At 42.8% G+C, this 16,404-nt stretch overlaps 1 protein-coding gene across 5 annotated transcripts in view; it reads left to right on the top strand.

Annotated features, from left to right (window-relative positions):
• The window catches only part of LOC104144135 (transient receptor potential cation channel subfamily M member 3), a 397,790-nt gene that overhangs the window by 265,688 nt on the left and 115,698 nt on the right, over positions 1-16,404 (top strand). For all 5 annotated transcript variants that reach the window (XR_011137448.1, XM_068925565.1, XM_068925564.1 and 2 more), the window contains exon 6: positions 11,340-11,511. Coding sequence is in view for 4 of the 5 variants with exons in the window: in XM_068925565.1 (XP_068781666.1) it covers positions 11,340-11,511 (172 nt within the window). In the remaining variant the exon portion in view is untranslated. The remainder of the gene's footprint in view (positions 1-11,339; positions 11,512-16,404) is intronic.

The following is a 16,404-nucleotide window of genomic DNA, read 5'->3' as shown; positions in this document are numbered from 1 at the left end:
TAATCAACTTGCTAGAGCAGTTTACCTTCCCTGAGGTTGGCAAACTGTTGTCCCTTTGACATACACTGTACCATTGTTTGACAAAAATGGCACGAGTCTACAATTTGCTTTGCCAGAGCTTTTGTCACAGGCCATCCTCTCCTTGCAGCCTGTTGAAATAAATCATAACTCCCAGGGTGTCCTAGCCATTCATGTAACCACTTACCTCGCCATTCGGCCGCAGAATTTCATAATACGTTTATTCTAGCCACATGATCAGCCATCTGATTCCAATTTGCCTCAGGTTTTTTAGGTTTTAGGTGGGCAGATACATGTCCTATGGATATGTTCTTAGATTGAGCTATATCATAAATCTTTTCCAGTGTGTTTTTCCCCATACACCTCTACCACTTACTTGCCAATTGTTTTTCACCCAATTCCCTAGCCATTGGGTGGCACCGGCCCATACAGCATATGAGTCTGTATAGACACAAGTGGCTCCTTGCTCCAGGGCAATTTCCACTGCTCTGAGCTCTGCTAGCTGGGCTGAGCCGTCCGTTTCCTCTGTGAAAGCTTCTCTGGTCTCTACTGACAGAGCTGCGGCTTTGCCTCTCCGTTGTTTCCCTGTGTGCCGGGCGTTCCCGTCTGTGAACCGGACCCCTGCTTTGGTCTCCCATCCCAGGGAGGGGCACCAGTCCTCGGGGAGGAGGGCGCATGGGAGTACTCCACAGGCACCCCAATTCGCTCTATGCTCTCCAATAACTTGTTTTCTTTACTCGTCCCATCACTTGTCACCCGGTGATGTATATACAAGGCCCATCGCTGCACTGTAGTCTTTTGTGCTATCCCTAGGGGTAAAGGTTTACCAGATAAAATTGGTTTTAAAATAGGAATAGGCATGCACAATTTGATTTTTCCCTTTCTTGAGTTACTGGCTCGGTAGCTAGCAGCCCTTCATATGCTGCTAATAGCACTTTCTCCAAGGGAGCGTAGTTCCCTTGAGAGCCTTGCCACGATTTAGAGCCAAAGGTAATAGGGTAATCCCTTTTACCTTGCACGTCTTGCTGCCATAATCCCCATTGATAGCCCTTATCACCTATGCCTATATGTAGTGGAAATGGGCACGTAGGGTGGATGGGTCCCATAGACCGGTAAGTAAAAGTTTCATCTTTTAAAGCAGTTAACGCTTCATGATGTTTTTGTTCCCAGTTGCATACCATGTTTTTCTTTAGCAAATCATACAGAGGTCTCGCCAGAATACTGAATCCAGGAATGTGTGACCTCCAAAACCCAAAAGTTCCTAATAAAGCCCGCAATTCTTTTTTATCAGAAGGTGCCAGAATATTTTGCATCTCTGTTGTTAATACAGATTCTGGCACAGTTTTCCGTCTTCCTATCCATCGGGTACCTAAAAATGTAACCTCTTGACTTAGTCCTTGCCATTTTGAGTTGAGAATGCTAATATTTAATTATTGTAAATGCTGGACAATAGCGTCCATATTTTGGCGAACCGTTTCCTCATCTGGTCCTCCGATTAGAATATCATCTATATATTGTAAAATCGTTACTTCAGGTGGGAGGATGACTGATTCTGGTTCTTTAGCTAAAATAGCATGGCCGATGGTGAGGCTATGTTTAAAACCTTGGGGTAGGTGATTAAAGGTGTATTGTATTCCACCCCAAGTAAAAGCAAATTTTGGTTTGTCTTGCTTTTGTATAGAGATCATAAAGAACATATCTTTTATATCTAACACTCCCATCCACAGAAAAGCACGTTCATTTATTGTATTAACTATATCCACTATGCTAGGAACAGCGGCTGTTAAAGGGCCAGTTGCTTTATTTAAAGCCCTGTAGTGAATAGTCATGCGCCACGTCCTGTCTGGTTCCCTACTGTTCCTTTTAAAAGAGCACACCTTGCAAGCCTTTGTAGCACACTTACTGTTAATATTATTGGGTCTTTCCTTTCAGAGTCTGTTCAGTCCTTACTTGGATTAAATTCCTATTTGCCACGGTGCTTGGATTAATAAAAGGACATTGATTTTAGTACTTTCCATTTCCTCTGCAAGATCTTTCAAATAAGTCCCATTTTAGTCCAAAGGAGCTAGTATTTGAGCGTCAAATCAAAATATGTTTTTATTGTGTGACTTAGTGAACAAAAGGATATCTCCAGCATACTCTGATATGTCGTTGATCAGAGACAACGCTGTAGTATATTACCAAGTAACTTGAAAGGAATGCAATATTTTAGTAAGGAAAATTTTGAAAACAAAAAAGTCCCAAAACCTTTCTCTCTGAACTAACTGAAATTAAAATTGAGCTCCTGTGCTGCTGTGCTGAATCACTACAAAATATATGTCACCCACTGTTCCACACTTCCTATGAAGTCTTTCTATATGTAGACCCTGAGGGAGGAAAAATTCCTGAGTTCTCTCCAAATTTCTTGGGTTTTATTTCTCACTTAGAGTGCTCTTATAGCCAAGGGTGATAGTGTGTTTCTCTCCCCACATTACTTCATTGATCAGTGGTTTACACTCAACAACTACTATGTTGGCAAAAATGAAGCTCAGCAGAAATTTTGGCGAAAGTAGAATAATTATTGTTTTAACAGTGGCTTTACCCAATGAAGAGGAAGCAATAGTGGTTGGCTTTTATGATTTAGTGCAGCAGAACACAGAAACCACGATATAAACCTCCCCTGTAGACTTGTGGCACAAACAGTTAAAAGCGCTACATGAAAGCAATAAGTGCTATCAGACAGAAAACCACTTTCTCACAGAAAATTATGAAATATATACTACATACATATATATGCACACATATATATCAACCCCTTTCATGCACCCTGTGTTCCAGAAAAAATTATATTTTTGACTCCCTAGAAATCGAATGCTGAAAACAGGATCACAGCCAATTGCAGTTGTTCTTTATGGACTTTACTAACAACAGGTGCCTGCTTTTTTATATTGTTCAGAACATTTGGAAAAAATAAGTTGAATAGAACTTAAGCAATGAGTATACTGCTACTTGAAACCTACTCTCACATGCAGCTGAAATGACAAAACTGAGGAGCAAAAATTGTCCATTTTAGTATAAAACCTAAACTTATATTGGATTAAATATAAATTTAGATTTTTTGTTATAAAATAAACATACATTTAGATTTATAAAATAAACAAATTTAGATTTTTTTTTGTTATAAAATAAAACCTGGCTTTCCCACTCTATGTCTAGATAATGCTTCTGATTTATTAAAGACTGCAGTTTCACAGTAACCAATTCTAATATCAGTGCAGTTGCTGAATTTTTTAAACTATAACTGGAGTAAAGGCCTGTCATCAGCAGAGTTTTCTCTAGGATGCTCAGATAGTACTCACAGTAGAACTCTGCAGTCCTGCTGTAATTGCTTAGTTATTCATATATTCAGTTTTTTCAGTAATCATTTGGATGATGAAACGGAAGAAATTTAAAAGCTGGAAGGTTGCATACACTTTGGAGGGCAGGATCAGAAATCTAGAGAGAGATTCTTATTAACTGGAGAAATTGAAGTTAGTCTGTCATGGAATAAGTGCTACTGTGAACTTCTCAAAATTACTGGGGCAATAACTGACTAACCAACTGCTTCAGGAAAGACAGGGACATCTCACCATATTGTAGTGGTTCACCAAGTAATTATTAACAGTTAATGACTTAATAACATGATGCTTTTGCAGAAAGATGAGCGTTATGTTGGAACTTAGTAGCAGGACTGATATATGACATAGGGAATCACTTATTTCTATGGCATTTGGCATGGGTGAGGCCTGCTCCAAGGTCCTGTGTCTAGTTTTAAGAAGAATCAAGGAAAGTTCATAACTAACTAGAACAAATAGGAGATGTAGAAACATGACTAATGAGGAAAGCTTAGAGAGTTGGGTTTTACTATATATCACAGCTGGACTAACTGAAAAAGATTTATTTTCATCAACACACAAAGTCCTACCCTCTCCCTTCTCTATGATCTCATCTGTAAATCCTTCATTACACGTGGGGAGCATGCCTGAGGCCAAGCTGGAGACAGGCATATGTGCAGCATATACAGAGGCTTTGGAGAGTGATGCTTCCAGGAGCCTCTAAATTATACCAAAGACTACCCTATTCCCTGGTGTACCGCAGAACTGTGAGGCTATAAAGCAGGCTTAAGAAGAACAAATGGACCAGTACAGTTTTTGACCTCTCTATTCTCCCAAGGTCTCAATGTCTTGGGTGTTACTCATTTGATTCATTTCTCTTCTCTCACCTAATTACATTTTCTAATTTAAATCTCTCACCTGATTACCTAATTACATAAATAGTTCCTTTCAAGTCTGTAGAGGAAGATGCCAGGGGTCGTTATTCCCCCTTCTTGATGCAGAGAGAAGATGAGAAGACATTAAAGTCAAACTTTTTCTAACCTTTTAACTTGCCTGTAAAATGGAAGAGATGATTGAAAAGAACAAAGGAATGGGAACTGTAAGAGTGGGAAACCAAAAATCTGCTGAGTGTTGTGGCAAAGCAATTTGCTGCAAGGAAATAACCTCAAAGACTAGGATTTTGTTGTCTTCATGCAGATTTTGCTTATCATTTAATCAGGATAGGAGTCTGAGTTCATGATATGGTCTGTGAACTACATTACAAAAAAAGATATTTCAGCTACTGAACTGCACGTGTTGTGAACAGTCCCATTGAAAATAATTGTGTTCTTGTTTTCACATTTCTAATTTTTATTAATAATATGATTCACCTTGTAGTTAAACAGCAGACACAGAACCAGAGCATTATCTTCTAATCTGCCTTCAAGCAGCATTACCAAATCAATACGTGGAGGTTTTGGAGCTGCAGCTCATTAGAACTGCAGACCAAGCTGTTATTGCCAGAAAGCTCTGAGCAGTTGCTCTTGAAGATAAACTGCCAGCCTACAGTAAAATTGCATTCCCATCGGCTGATGGGAGCACAGCCAACAGAGGCAGCCAACAGACGCAGCAGTTTGCACAGCAGTGTCTGCTGGGCTCTGCCTGGGCCTTTTGTGGGCCTTGTTGGGAGTTGTGGAGACTCTCTGGGGACCCCCGAGGAACTAGACGGTGCTTGCTGCTAGCAGGAAGGGAGAGCTGGGCAAGGACTCCTGCAGGGGGCCTTGACTTAACTTCTCCTGGGAAGTCCTAGCTAGGTGGGGCTGCTGCTAAGGAGCTCTCTGGGCTGCCCTGGTCAGAGGGAGTTGGGGCTTTTGTTTCAGGTGGCTCCTGATTGGGTGGGTCAAGCACCCTTGTGAGTCACTGCTAGGCAGAGGCCTATATAAGAGCCAGGCCTAGAGTGCAGCCAACAGAGGCAGTGAACAGATGCAGCAGTTTGTGCAGCAGTTTGTGCAGAAGGGCGCCAGAAGGCAAAGAAGGCACCTCTCCATTTTGCACAGTGGTGTGTCCTTCCCCGGGGCATGGTCATGACACGCCGCAGAGCACGTTCCCCAGTGGCTGCTGGAGGTGCTGCATCGGCTGTGTCTGAGGCTTCAACCCAGACAGACCCTCAGACAGCAGATGCAGCTCTGCAGGTGTCAGGCTGCAGGGAGTGCCTGGGGCCTCTCCGTGAGGCCTGGGCTGACAGTCAGCTCTCCTGTGTGAGGTGTGCTGTGGTTGACCAGTTGCGTCACCAGGTAAAGGAGTTACGGGAGGAGGTTAGTAGGCTGCGTAGCATCCGAGAGGATGAGCGGGAGATTGACAGGGCGTTCTCGGAGACTGTTCAGCTCCAGGAGTCCCCAGCCCCCACTGCAGCGGAGTTGTCAGAGGGCTCAGCACCATGTGTAAAGGTGCATCATAACGCTGTTGAAGAGGGCTGGAAGCTGGTGACCTCTCGTAGAAGGAGAAAGGCTCTTGCCCCTCCTCAAGACTTACCCTTGAAGAACAAGTTTAGTGCCCTCCAAGCTGAGGAGGGGCTGGGCACGGCTCCAAGGGAGGCAACTGGCCTGGCAGACCCTGTGCCGTGCAGGAACCCCCGGAAGAAGCGGCGAGTGATTGTTGTGGGTGACTCCCTGCTGCAGGGGACAGAGGCACCTCTCTGCCGACCTGACCTCTTGTCCAGAGAGGTTTGCTGCCTGCCAGGGGCTCGAATAAGAGATGTCGTGGAAAGACTGCCAAGGCTTGTCCACGCATCGGACTACTACCCTCTGCTGCTCTTCCATGTGGGTGCTAATGACACAAAAGGCAAACTGGAAACCATCAAACAGGACTTCAGAGCTCTGGGGATGGTGGTCAAGGGTCTGGGAGCCCAGGTTGTTTTCTCCTCAATCTTGCCTGTGAGGGGAAAGGACAGGAGGAGGAGTAGATGAGTTTTCCAAGTTAACAGCTGGCTGCGCCGCTGGTGTTGGCAACAGGGCTTTGGTTTCTATGACCATGGGACCCTGTTTGAAGATCAACAGCTGATGGGGAGCGATGGGATCCACCTTACCAAGCGGGGCACGCATGTCTTTGCCAACAGATTGGCCAGCCTGGTAAGGAGGGCTTTAAACTAGGCAAGATGGGGGAAGGGGAGTGGTATAGTGGCAGGGGAGTCAGTAAAACACCACTCAAGTCAGGATGCCTCCAGCGGGTGCATGCAGCCAGGGGAGACAGCATGCAACATGGCTATGGAGGATCCTCTTGCAGCTCTTCTGGGAAGCCTGCGTGCTTGACTGGCTCTCTGAAATGCCTGTATACCAATGCACGCAGCATGGGGAATAAGCAGGAAGAGTTAGAGATCTGTGTGTGGTCACAGGGCCATGATCTCATTGCAGTGACAGAGACATGGTGGGATAGTTCACATGACTGGGATGCTGTCATGGATGGCTATGTGCTTTTTAGGAAAGACAGGCCAGGAACGGGGAGGTGGTGGAGTTGCCCTTTATGTGAGGGAGCAGCTAGAATGTATGGAGCTCTGCCTCGGGGTGGATGAAGAGCAAGTTGAGAGCCTATGGGTAAGGATTAAAGGGCAGGGTAACATGGGTGACACTGTTGTGGGGGTTTACTACAGGCCCCCTGACCAGGAGGAAGTCATCGATGAGGCCTTCTACAGACAGCTGGAAGTAGCCTCATGGTCACAGGCCCTGGTTCTCATGGGGGACTTGAACCACCCTGACATCTGTTGGCAAGACAGCACAAGTAGGCACAAACAGTCAAGGAGGTTCCTGCAAAGCATTGATGATAATTTCTTGACTCAGGTGGTGGAGACGCCAACGAGGAGAGGTGCAATGCTAGACCTTGTACTAACGAACAAAGAAGGTCTAGTTGGAGATGTGCAGGTTGGGGGCAGCCTTGGCTGCAGTGACCATGAGATGGTGGAGTTCAGGATCCTCCGAGGAGGGAGCAGGGCAATGAGCAGGATCGCAACCCTGGACTTCAGGAGAGCTGACTTGGGCCTCTTCAGGGACCTACTTGGAGGAATCTCATGGGGTAGGGCCCTAGAAGGAAGAAGGGTCCAGGAGAGCTGGTTAATATTCAAGCATCACCTCCTCCAGGCTCAAGATCAGTGCATCCCTCTGAGTAAGAAGTCGAGCAAAGTGGGCAGGAGGGCTGCATGGATGAGCAAGGAGCTCCTGGCAAAACTCCAACAGAAGAAGGAAGTCTACAGAAGGTGGAAAAGGGGACAGGCCACTTGGGAGGAATACAGGGACGTTGTCAGAGTGTGCAGGGATGCAACAAGGAAGGCCAAGGCCCATTTGGAATTAAATCTGGCAAGGGATGTCAAGGACAACAAGAAGGGGTTCTTCAAATACATCAGTAGCAAAAGGAAGACTAGGGAAAACATGGGCCCGCTGCTGAATGGGGCGGGTGCCCTGGTGACGAAGGATACAGAGAAGGCAGAGTTATTGAATGCTGCCTTTGCTTCAGTCTTCACTTCTAAGGCCAGTCCTCAGGAATCCCAGACCCTGGGGGCAAGAGAGGAAGGCTGGAGAAAGGAAGACTCTCCCTTGGTCGAGGAGGATCAGGTTAGAGATCTTTTGTCCAAACTTGACATCCATAAATCCATGGGCCCTGATGGGATGCACCCACGAGTGCTGAGGGAGCTGGCGGATGTTATCGCTAGGCCACTCTCCATCATCTTTGAAAGGTCCTGGAGATCAGGAGAGGTGCCTGAGGACTGGAAGAAAGCCAAGGTCACTCCAGTCTTCAAAAAGGGTGAGAAGGAGGAGGAGCCAGGAAACTACAGGCCTGTCAGCCTCCCCTCCATCCCTGGAAAGGTGATGGAGCAGCTCCTCCTGGAGGTCATCACTAAGCATCTGGAGGACAGGAAGGTGATCAGGAGTAGTCAGCATGGAGTCACCAAAGGGAAATCATGCTTAACCAATCTGATAGCCTTCTATGATGGAATGACTGGCTGGGTAGATGAGGGGAGAGCAGTGGATGTTGTCTCCCTGGACTTCAGCAAGGCTTTTGACACTGTCGCCCATCACATCCTCCTAGGCAAGCTCAGGAAGTGTGGGCTAGACGAGTGGACAGTGAGGTGGATTGAGACCTGGCTGGATGGCCGAGCTCAGAGGGTTGTGGTCAGTGGTGCAGAGTCTAGTTGGAGGCCTGTAGCTAGCAGTGTCCCCCAGGGGTCAGTCCTGGGTCCAGTCTTGTACAATATATTCATCAATGACCTGGAGGAAGGGACAGAGTGCACCCTCAGCAAGTTTGCTGATGATACTAAACTGGGGGGAGAGGCTAACACACCAGAGGGCTGTGCTGCCATTCAGAGGGACCTGGACAGGCTGGAGAGCTGGGCGGAGAGGAACCTCCTGAAGTTCAACCAAGGCAAGTGCAGGGTCCTGCACCTGGGGAGGAATAACCCCATGCCCCAGGACAGGCTGGGGGCTGACCTGCTGGAGAGCAGCTCTGCAGAGAAGGGCCTGGGAGTGCTGGTGGACAACAAGTTGACCATGAGCCAGCAGTGTGCCCTTGTGGCCAGGAAGGCCAAGGGTATCCTGGGCTGCATGAGGCAGAGTGTTGCCAGCAGGTGGAGGGAGGTGATCCTGCCCCTCTACTCAGCCCTGGGGAGGCCTCACCTGGAGTCCTGTGTCCAGTGCTGGGCTCCCCAGTACAAGAGAGACATGGCACTCCTGGAGAGAGTCCAGCGAAGGGCTACTGAGATGATGAGGGGACTGGAGCATCTCTCCTATGAGGAAAGGCTGAGGGAGCTGGGCCTGTTCAGCCTGGAGAAGAGAAGACTGAGAGGTGATCTCATAAACGTGTACAAGTATCTGAAGCGGGGGGTGTCAAGAGGATGAGGCCAGTCTCTTCTCCGTGGTTCCCAGGGACAGGACAAGAGGCAACGGGCACAAACTGAAAGACAGGAAGTTCTACCTAAACCTGAGAAAAAACTTCTTTCCTGTGAGGGTGACAGAGCCCTGGCACAGGTTGCCCAGAGAGGTAGTGGAGTCTCCTTCCCTGGAGATATTCAAAACCCATCTGGATGTGATCCTGGGCAATGTGCTCTAGAGGACCCTTCTTGAGCAGGGGGGTTGGACTAGATGATCTCCAGAGGTCCCTTCCAACCTCAACCGTTCTGTGATTCTGTGATTGTTTTTCTTGTAATCACACAGTGAATGGGCAGCTCAAGTCATTCCCCTCCTAAAAGATCTTGCTGGCTGTGCCCTCTGTATTGAGAGATGGAACAGGTATCAGTTACAAAACCTCTAACTGTTTTAGCTTGATTTTTTTTTTGATTTTTTAGGGGGTATGAGTGAATCTTTTTTTTTCTTTCTATCTGTGGCATAGGAGATATGGTTTCTGTGTCTGTAGAAGCTATCTAATTAGCATATTCCAGCAACTTATTGTTATTTGTTAATCTATACCTCCTTGTAGAATAAATGTTTTATGAATGGGGCACGAAAAGAAACAGCATAAAAGAAATTTAAGCCCAAGCTATTACCTGTTCTTGCAGCAGAGGGCACTGCCTTGCTGTTGGCCAGCAGCCCTCTTGGTCTGCTCAGAACTATTTCTTCACTTTTGCTGGAGAAACACCTTACAGAGCACCCTTTGTATTGACAGTTTATAATAGTAGCAGAAGTTTGTGGATTTCCATTTGCCATCGAAGAATTGACCAAAGTGGAGCAAGCATTGGCAAGTGAAAGAACAGAGAGATCTCTTGCTAAAGACATATTAAAACACATATTATTTATAAAGAATTATTTCTCAATTAAAAAGCTCTTTTAAATAACAAAAAGGGAGGGAAGCTTAGAGAGAAATTAAGAAGTTCATATTTTTCTGTCTGCAAGCACTTTTGCCAACACATAAGAATGTACATTTTTGTGCACTAAAAAAGATTGGATTTTTGTGAGATTTGCAAAAAGAACAATGCCAGAGCCTTGAAGAAAAGTCCTTGCAGATCAAGCATAGCACAGCTGAGTTTTGTAGCAAGTCACTTCAGCGTTTTTTTCAAACAGGAATTTCATCTTACAAATTTTCACAAGGAGCTTTGTCTTTCCAAAAAGAAAAGGCAGATGTACGTAAACAATACAGGGAACAATATTTCTAGCAAATGACTTTGAATGATCAGCCAGAATCCCTCAATACAAGATGAAATTTTTTTGTCATGTCAGTGCACTCTAACTGACGTCACTGGAGACCCATCAAAGTAGCTGATGGCCCAGTGTGGCTCAGTGTCATTGTTTGGTCTGACTGGAGGATATGAGTGGGACAGCTCTGCAACAATATTTACTTTGCAAAATAATTTCCCCTGATGAAAACAAATCAAAAGCAACGTAGCAAATGCCCTGTTGAATGGCAACTTTGCAATGCTATTGTGAATGCAAGTGCCTGCCTTTGTATTGTGCTGAGAATGGGCCAACAGTTTTTTCCAATAAAATAAAAAACATGATGTAATACCATGTGTACACCCTGGCAAGAGTGGCATTCACTATTCCGCAGACCCAGATCTTTTCTCCTTGTAGAGATTTATGCTTGTATTTAGGTGCCAGAAGGGGATTTGTGGCAAGGCCATTGAAAGGCACAAACAAGGTGTACAACGTGTATGGTCACGTAGTCCTTTGGAGGACTGACCCTCAGCTGGACTTGCCACCAAAACAGTGGCTACTGGGGCCACTGAAACAGATTACCCCAAAAAATCCTTCAAACAGTGTCTACCTCTAAAAGGTCAGTCTTTACAGGACTTTTACAAGAGGTGGCCACACTGTTTTAAGTGCTAAGGTTATTTTCTGTTCTTTATGTAGAAGACAGTCGTGCTCAAGTGCAATGCTCAAATAGCTAGTCACAAACAATTTTGGTGTTTTTTTTTCTATTGTATCATCTTGTCAGCTGGTATCTCATAACTGATTCAGTTCAGAGGGTCTGTTCTGTTTAGTATTATCTTTTTCCTCTGTCTCTAAAATGCAGGTGGTCCGACCATACCAGACGATGTCCAATCCCATGAGTAAGTTGACAGTGCTCAACAGTATGCATTCTCATTTTATTTTGGCTGACAATGGCACTACTGGCAAATATGGAGCAGAGGTGAAACTTCGTAGACAGCTGGAAAAGCACATTTCACTTCAGAAGATAAATACAAGTGAGTAACATTTTACCTGTATTGATTTATAATTACAATTGTATCGAGGACACTAGGAGTTTGAAAAGCAATAAGGTCTGTATATTTTTAGAATTCTGCTATCTAAAATGGTGAACATGAGTTAATAAAAGTAAATAATGGTGAACAAAGCTAATACAATTTGATTCTAGAGTACTGTGGGTGATAGTACAGCACAAATTAAATAGCTGAATGGGTTTCTGGTAGCTTACAAACAGTCTTTGTTAAGGCTCCTCGGTTCAACTTAGATATAAATCTTTACTACCATCTCCTTAAAACTGTATACAGTTCTGGTCCCCTTCATCTCATAAAGAAAATAATAGAATTAGAGAAGGTACAGAAAAGGGTGACAAAAAGTGAGAGAGTTTTCTATGAGGTGTGACTAAGCAGAAAAGGACTTTTCAGCCTGGAAAAGAGATGACTGAGATAGAGGTGTAGGAAATCCTGCATGGCACAGAAGTTGCAGAAGTGATGGTTCATTCCTATTCAGAATATAAGAGCTGTGGGATTCAAATGAAATTAGCAGGTAGCAGGTTTCAAACACAGGAGGTAATTCTTCACATAATATGTAGAATTCATTACCACAAGCTACTGCAGACACCTAAACTTAAACATATTCAGAAAATTTCTCTGTAAGTCATGGAAGAAAAATCCATTAATGGCCATCCCCTTTTATTCCCCACAACTCAAGTAGTCCCTGAGCCATAGATATTAAGAGGCAGAGAGGATATCTCAGAGAAATGACACTATATGTTTGCACTGGGTTTATCATTTTTTCTTAGTCAGCTGTCATTGGCCACTGTCAGAGAGAGCATATGAGATTAGATGATCCTTTGGTCTGACCTGTTATGATCATTTCTGCAATGATCTATTCCATGTCATGATCAGACTGGAGCCCAAATTTTTCTCTGATATATATTTATAATCATGTACCACTTTCCCACATAAAATGCAGGAAAAAATAATCCCTCAAGTAAGTACCTCTGCTTGGATAAAATAAAAGATATTTTGACCTGAACATACCTGTTATTGTAACCATCTTTTCATAGCCCAAACTCAGAAACATTTTGGTGTTTTGTTTTTTTTATTGCTATTTCTGTAATATTACAGATGCTTAATTTAGGCTAGGAGATAATTTTTTTCTAAATGTTTTGGATTTTTCTTGCTTCTATTTACATTCTTTTAGTTGATGGAAACTTTAGTTGATGCAATCAAAGGAGAAAAGGATCAGCTCTGGAAACTGAACCTGTGCCCTGCATAGGGAACAAATCTTCAGTTTGAACATTAGCCAGGCAGGACTTCCTCAGTCTTAAAAGCAAACCTCAGCATTGACCTGTATAAGCTAAGTTTAGGAATGAAAACAGAACTCAATTTTCAGCCTTTCTGCTGATAACTCCCTGTAAACATGCAATTTTAAGGCCAGGAAGGTTGATGTTTTTTGTGATACAGGCACTTGAAACTGGAATGAGACCAGGAAACACATTTAGCCTCTCAGCCATCAGACAATAATGAATTACAGACAGGCCCAAAGGGCTGAATGCAAAACAGTGTGTTGGTAGTGCTTGATATAGCTTTCTATATCAAGATTACAGTATGTGCTTAAATTAAAACGGTGTGCTACTTAGATCTTTCAGCATCACTGCACAAATAGAGTGATTTCATGCCACAGTAAATCAAAATGGGAGGAATCCAAGCTTATTGTTTTTACGATATCAGTGTGTATATCACTTTTTCTCAGATAGTGGTGTGTATATAATCCTTAGCAGTGCGTGCATGTGAGTGTCCTTAGCAGATGGAGATACTATGATCTAAACCTAGATTGACCAGCATTAATATGTCACATTTGAGAGTGACATATATGATGTAATCAAATTATAGAAAACTGTGCCATAAATAATAATTATTTTTAGACCATTTATGAGAAAAAGGTGAGCATATTCAGTTTACAGGACAAAATTGTATTGAGAAAACTTCATATTAAAATACAAATCTCTTTAGAGATTTACTTAATTCAGGTTTAGATAAAAGGTGGTTCAAATCAAATGCTTACCTGACCTCATCAAAAAACTACAAAGCCATGAAGGATCTCTCTTCTCTGGTTTCTATCTGAAGCCCCCCCCGGCAAGGATATATACATTTTTTTCTTCTCTGTTCTAGGTGGCAGTCACTCTATCATTTAACCTCTCCCTCCCATATCTCTCTCTCTTGTAAATATAAGAATACTTGGGTCTCACGACACTTCTTCAAAGACAGAAATGTGAGAGGACTGTTAAATGGGAAGGTTGCTGGTGAGATTTATAGAGCTTGGTTCAGTGACGTCCAGAATTTTTCCTGGTTTGTAGATCTGAGTGATGATATAACTTCAGCAAACAAAATACCTAGCACTGTAAGGATTTGGAAGTTCCTTGTCTCTGCCTTGCGTTGCTTTCTTTTGCTTTAAAAGAAGGTGACTGAGTTTTGGCCTGCCTCTAGTGAGTAGAGAGGTGACCATATGGTCGAAATGAGGAACATCTGCCCTGGTGGGTCAGCCAAGCAGATGGCCACTTTCTGCTGCCTTTCCCATGCCCATCCTAGCAGGGTAGGGACTTCCCTGGCCCAGCATGGGCAGTGGCACTGCTGCGGGGGAGACCTTTGGCTGAAGGGCAGCACGTGCAGCCATGCATGCGTGTCCTTATTTACTGCTTTTCAGTAGTCAACATGTGGAGTGGGAAAAAAAAAAACACTGACAGCATCAGACTTCTGTTCTCCGGAAAGTCAGGAAAAGGTACAATTTTTAAAAATCCTACTTCAAGTTTAAATCTTTTGACTTTGTGCTAATTGTTACTTATTTATAATATGCAGTTCATTCTTCTTGTTTGCATTAAGGCCTTCACTTCATGTGGTATAATCATTACTATTAATTGAAATCAGACTCAAATCCTTAAACAGCTTTGAGCGTAGTTGCCAAGTACTTCCATCATGAATGCGCTACTTTCCTTCGTATGAATGATCTTACTTGAGCAGTGGGGAAAGGCAAGAAAACAATTGATCCATACGTATAAGATGGTCACATGTAGGCTATATAAAAGCATCAAAATTGAGTAAAAGAGGTTGTGAATTAATTAGAAATACTGTCAGTTTCTCTTTAAAAGAACATTTATAATTATTTGTCACCAGAATCAGAATTTGGAGACACAGCATAGAAAGCATACATGCACCTACAGTGTATTTCAGGAAGCATGCAATTATTCTTTTTGTTTTTGCATATATCAGTACATATATACCAACAGACATAAACTGAGTATGGCAATGAATCTATGTACTGTGCCATTCTTGCCAGCTACTTTTTTATAATTAAGACTATTCTTAAAAGAAAGCCATACAGTAAGAAAAGTGCATTGTTTTATAGAGTGATATTTTGTAGCCTGAATAAATACCTATGAGAATGGAGCAGTGATTTCAGCCTATTTCCTTTTACTTTGGCTTTTATTTGGAAACTGAACGAATCCCATTTCAATTAGGCTTCCATGGCACTTACACCCATGGTTTATGTTTACCAAATATCATATTGTTCAGGCATTTTGGGATCCAGTTGCCATCTGGTTGCACAGGTTATGTTCAACAAAGGGAAAGTAAACATTTTCAGTAGAGGGTAATTGGTTTTTTATAATTGGAAAAGTCAAGTAAACAACAAATACTATAGCTTTCTGCTAACTGCACAAAAGCATCAAATCTGCCAATTTTTTGCTCTATTCTATTAACAAATATTTTTACTTCATTTACAGGGGTCTTTTTTGTTTAGATATGTGTTTGGCATGTGTTAGAGAGGGATAATTTACTCTCAGTAGTGGTTAGAAGTGCAGAATAAGGGCTTTGTAAGATATTTGCAAATCTGACGAATAGCCTTGTAAACATTTTCATCATGTGTTAATGACATTTTTCTTTTAAATCCAGACCTCATTGTTTGTATTGAAAACTCCATCTATCAAAAGATTTAAATCTTGGTCAGAGTACTGCCAGAATTTTCTGTTCTCTGTAACTATCTGACTGAGACTTTACATCTTTAAAATTTGCTTTGGGAAGAGGTAAAGTCCAACCAGGGAGGTGGTGGTGTTCACATTAGGATTAACAGTTGCCCTCAGGGATTAAAATGTAAAAAAGATCTAATGATTGCTCTAATGATTTAAAAGAAGCTTATTTGCTAGTCTGCTTGAAAATTAATTTAATACCAGAAGTCGCTACTTAGATTTATGCCATTTTACATTATGAGGCATAATCTTGAGGAAAGGAAGTGATGAAGCAAAAGGACTTCACTCTCATCAGCAGTGAAAATGACAAGGATCGATAATGTAGCCTAGACAGTAGCATAGCCTTTACTGATGGGAAAAAACAAAGACATTTTTCACTATGAAAAGTCTTTATTCTTCATAAAACTACCACCTTCCTCTTCAGGAACAGCTGTCTGAACATTTCACAGTTGTGCAGAAAAAAAAGGACCTTTTTGGAGTTTTTTTTAAATATTCTTTTTCCCAAAAGACCCCAAAATCAAGTAAAAATGAGGATATGTATGAAATACATATTTGAAACAGCAATGTTAAGCCAACAGACATAACAGCAAAGCATATTTAATTATAAGTGGTGTCTTTCAAAAAAACAGTAGTTTGGTTTATTTTGCATCTTTCATAAACTCTCTTAATAAACACACTCTTTCAGTTTGTTTGAAGCTTACAAATCCAAACAATGGACAAAATGTTTTTATTCTTCAAAGCCAAATGTGAGCAATAGATCAGAAGGAATCCAACTGCATGCAGTTAGGCACGTTTCTGGAGTAGTCAAACTGCATCACAAGGCTTTGAAGAACAAGCTGTACAGTACACTTGTGTTAAAGCTGGCATG

This window comes from Struthio camelus, chromosome W (assembly GCF_040807025.1).
Source record: "Struthio camelus isolate bStrCam1 chromosome W, bStrCam1.hap1, whole genome shotgun sequence".
NCBI lineage: Eukaryota > Metazoa > Chordata > Aves > Struthioniformes > Struthionidae > Struthio > Struthio camelus.
The sequence above is the reverse complement of the archived record's forward strand: the minus strand, read 5'-3'. Positions and strand labels throughout refer to the sequence as shown.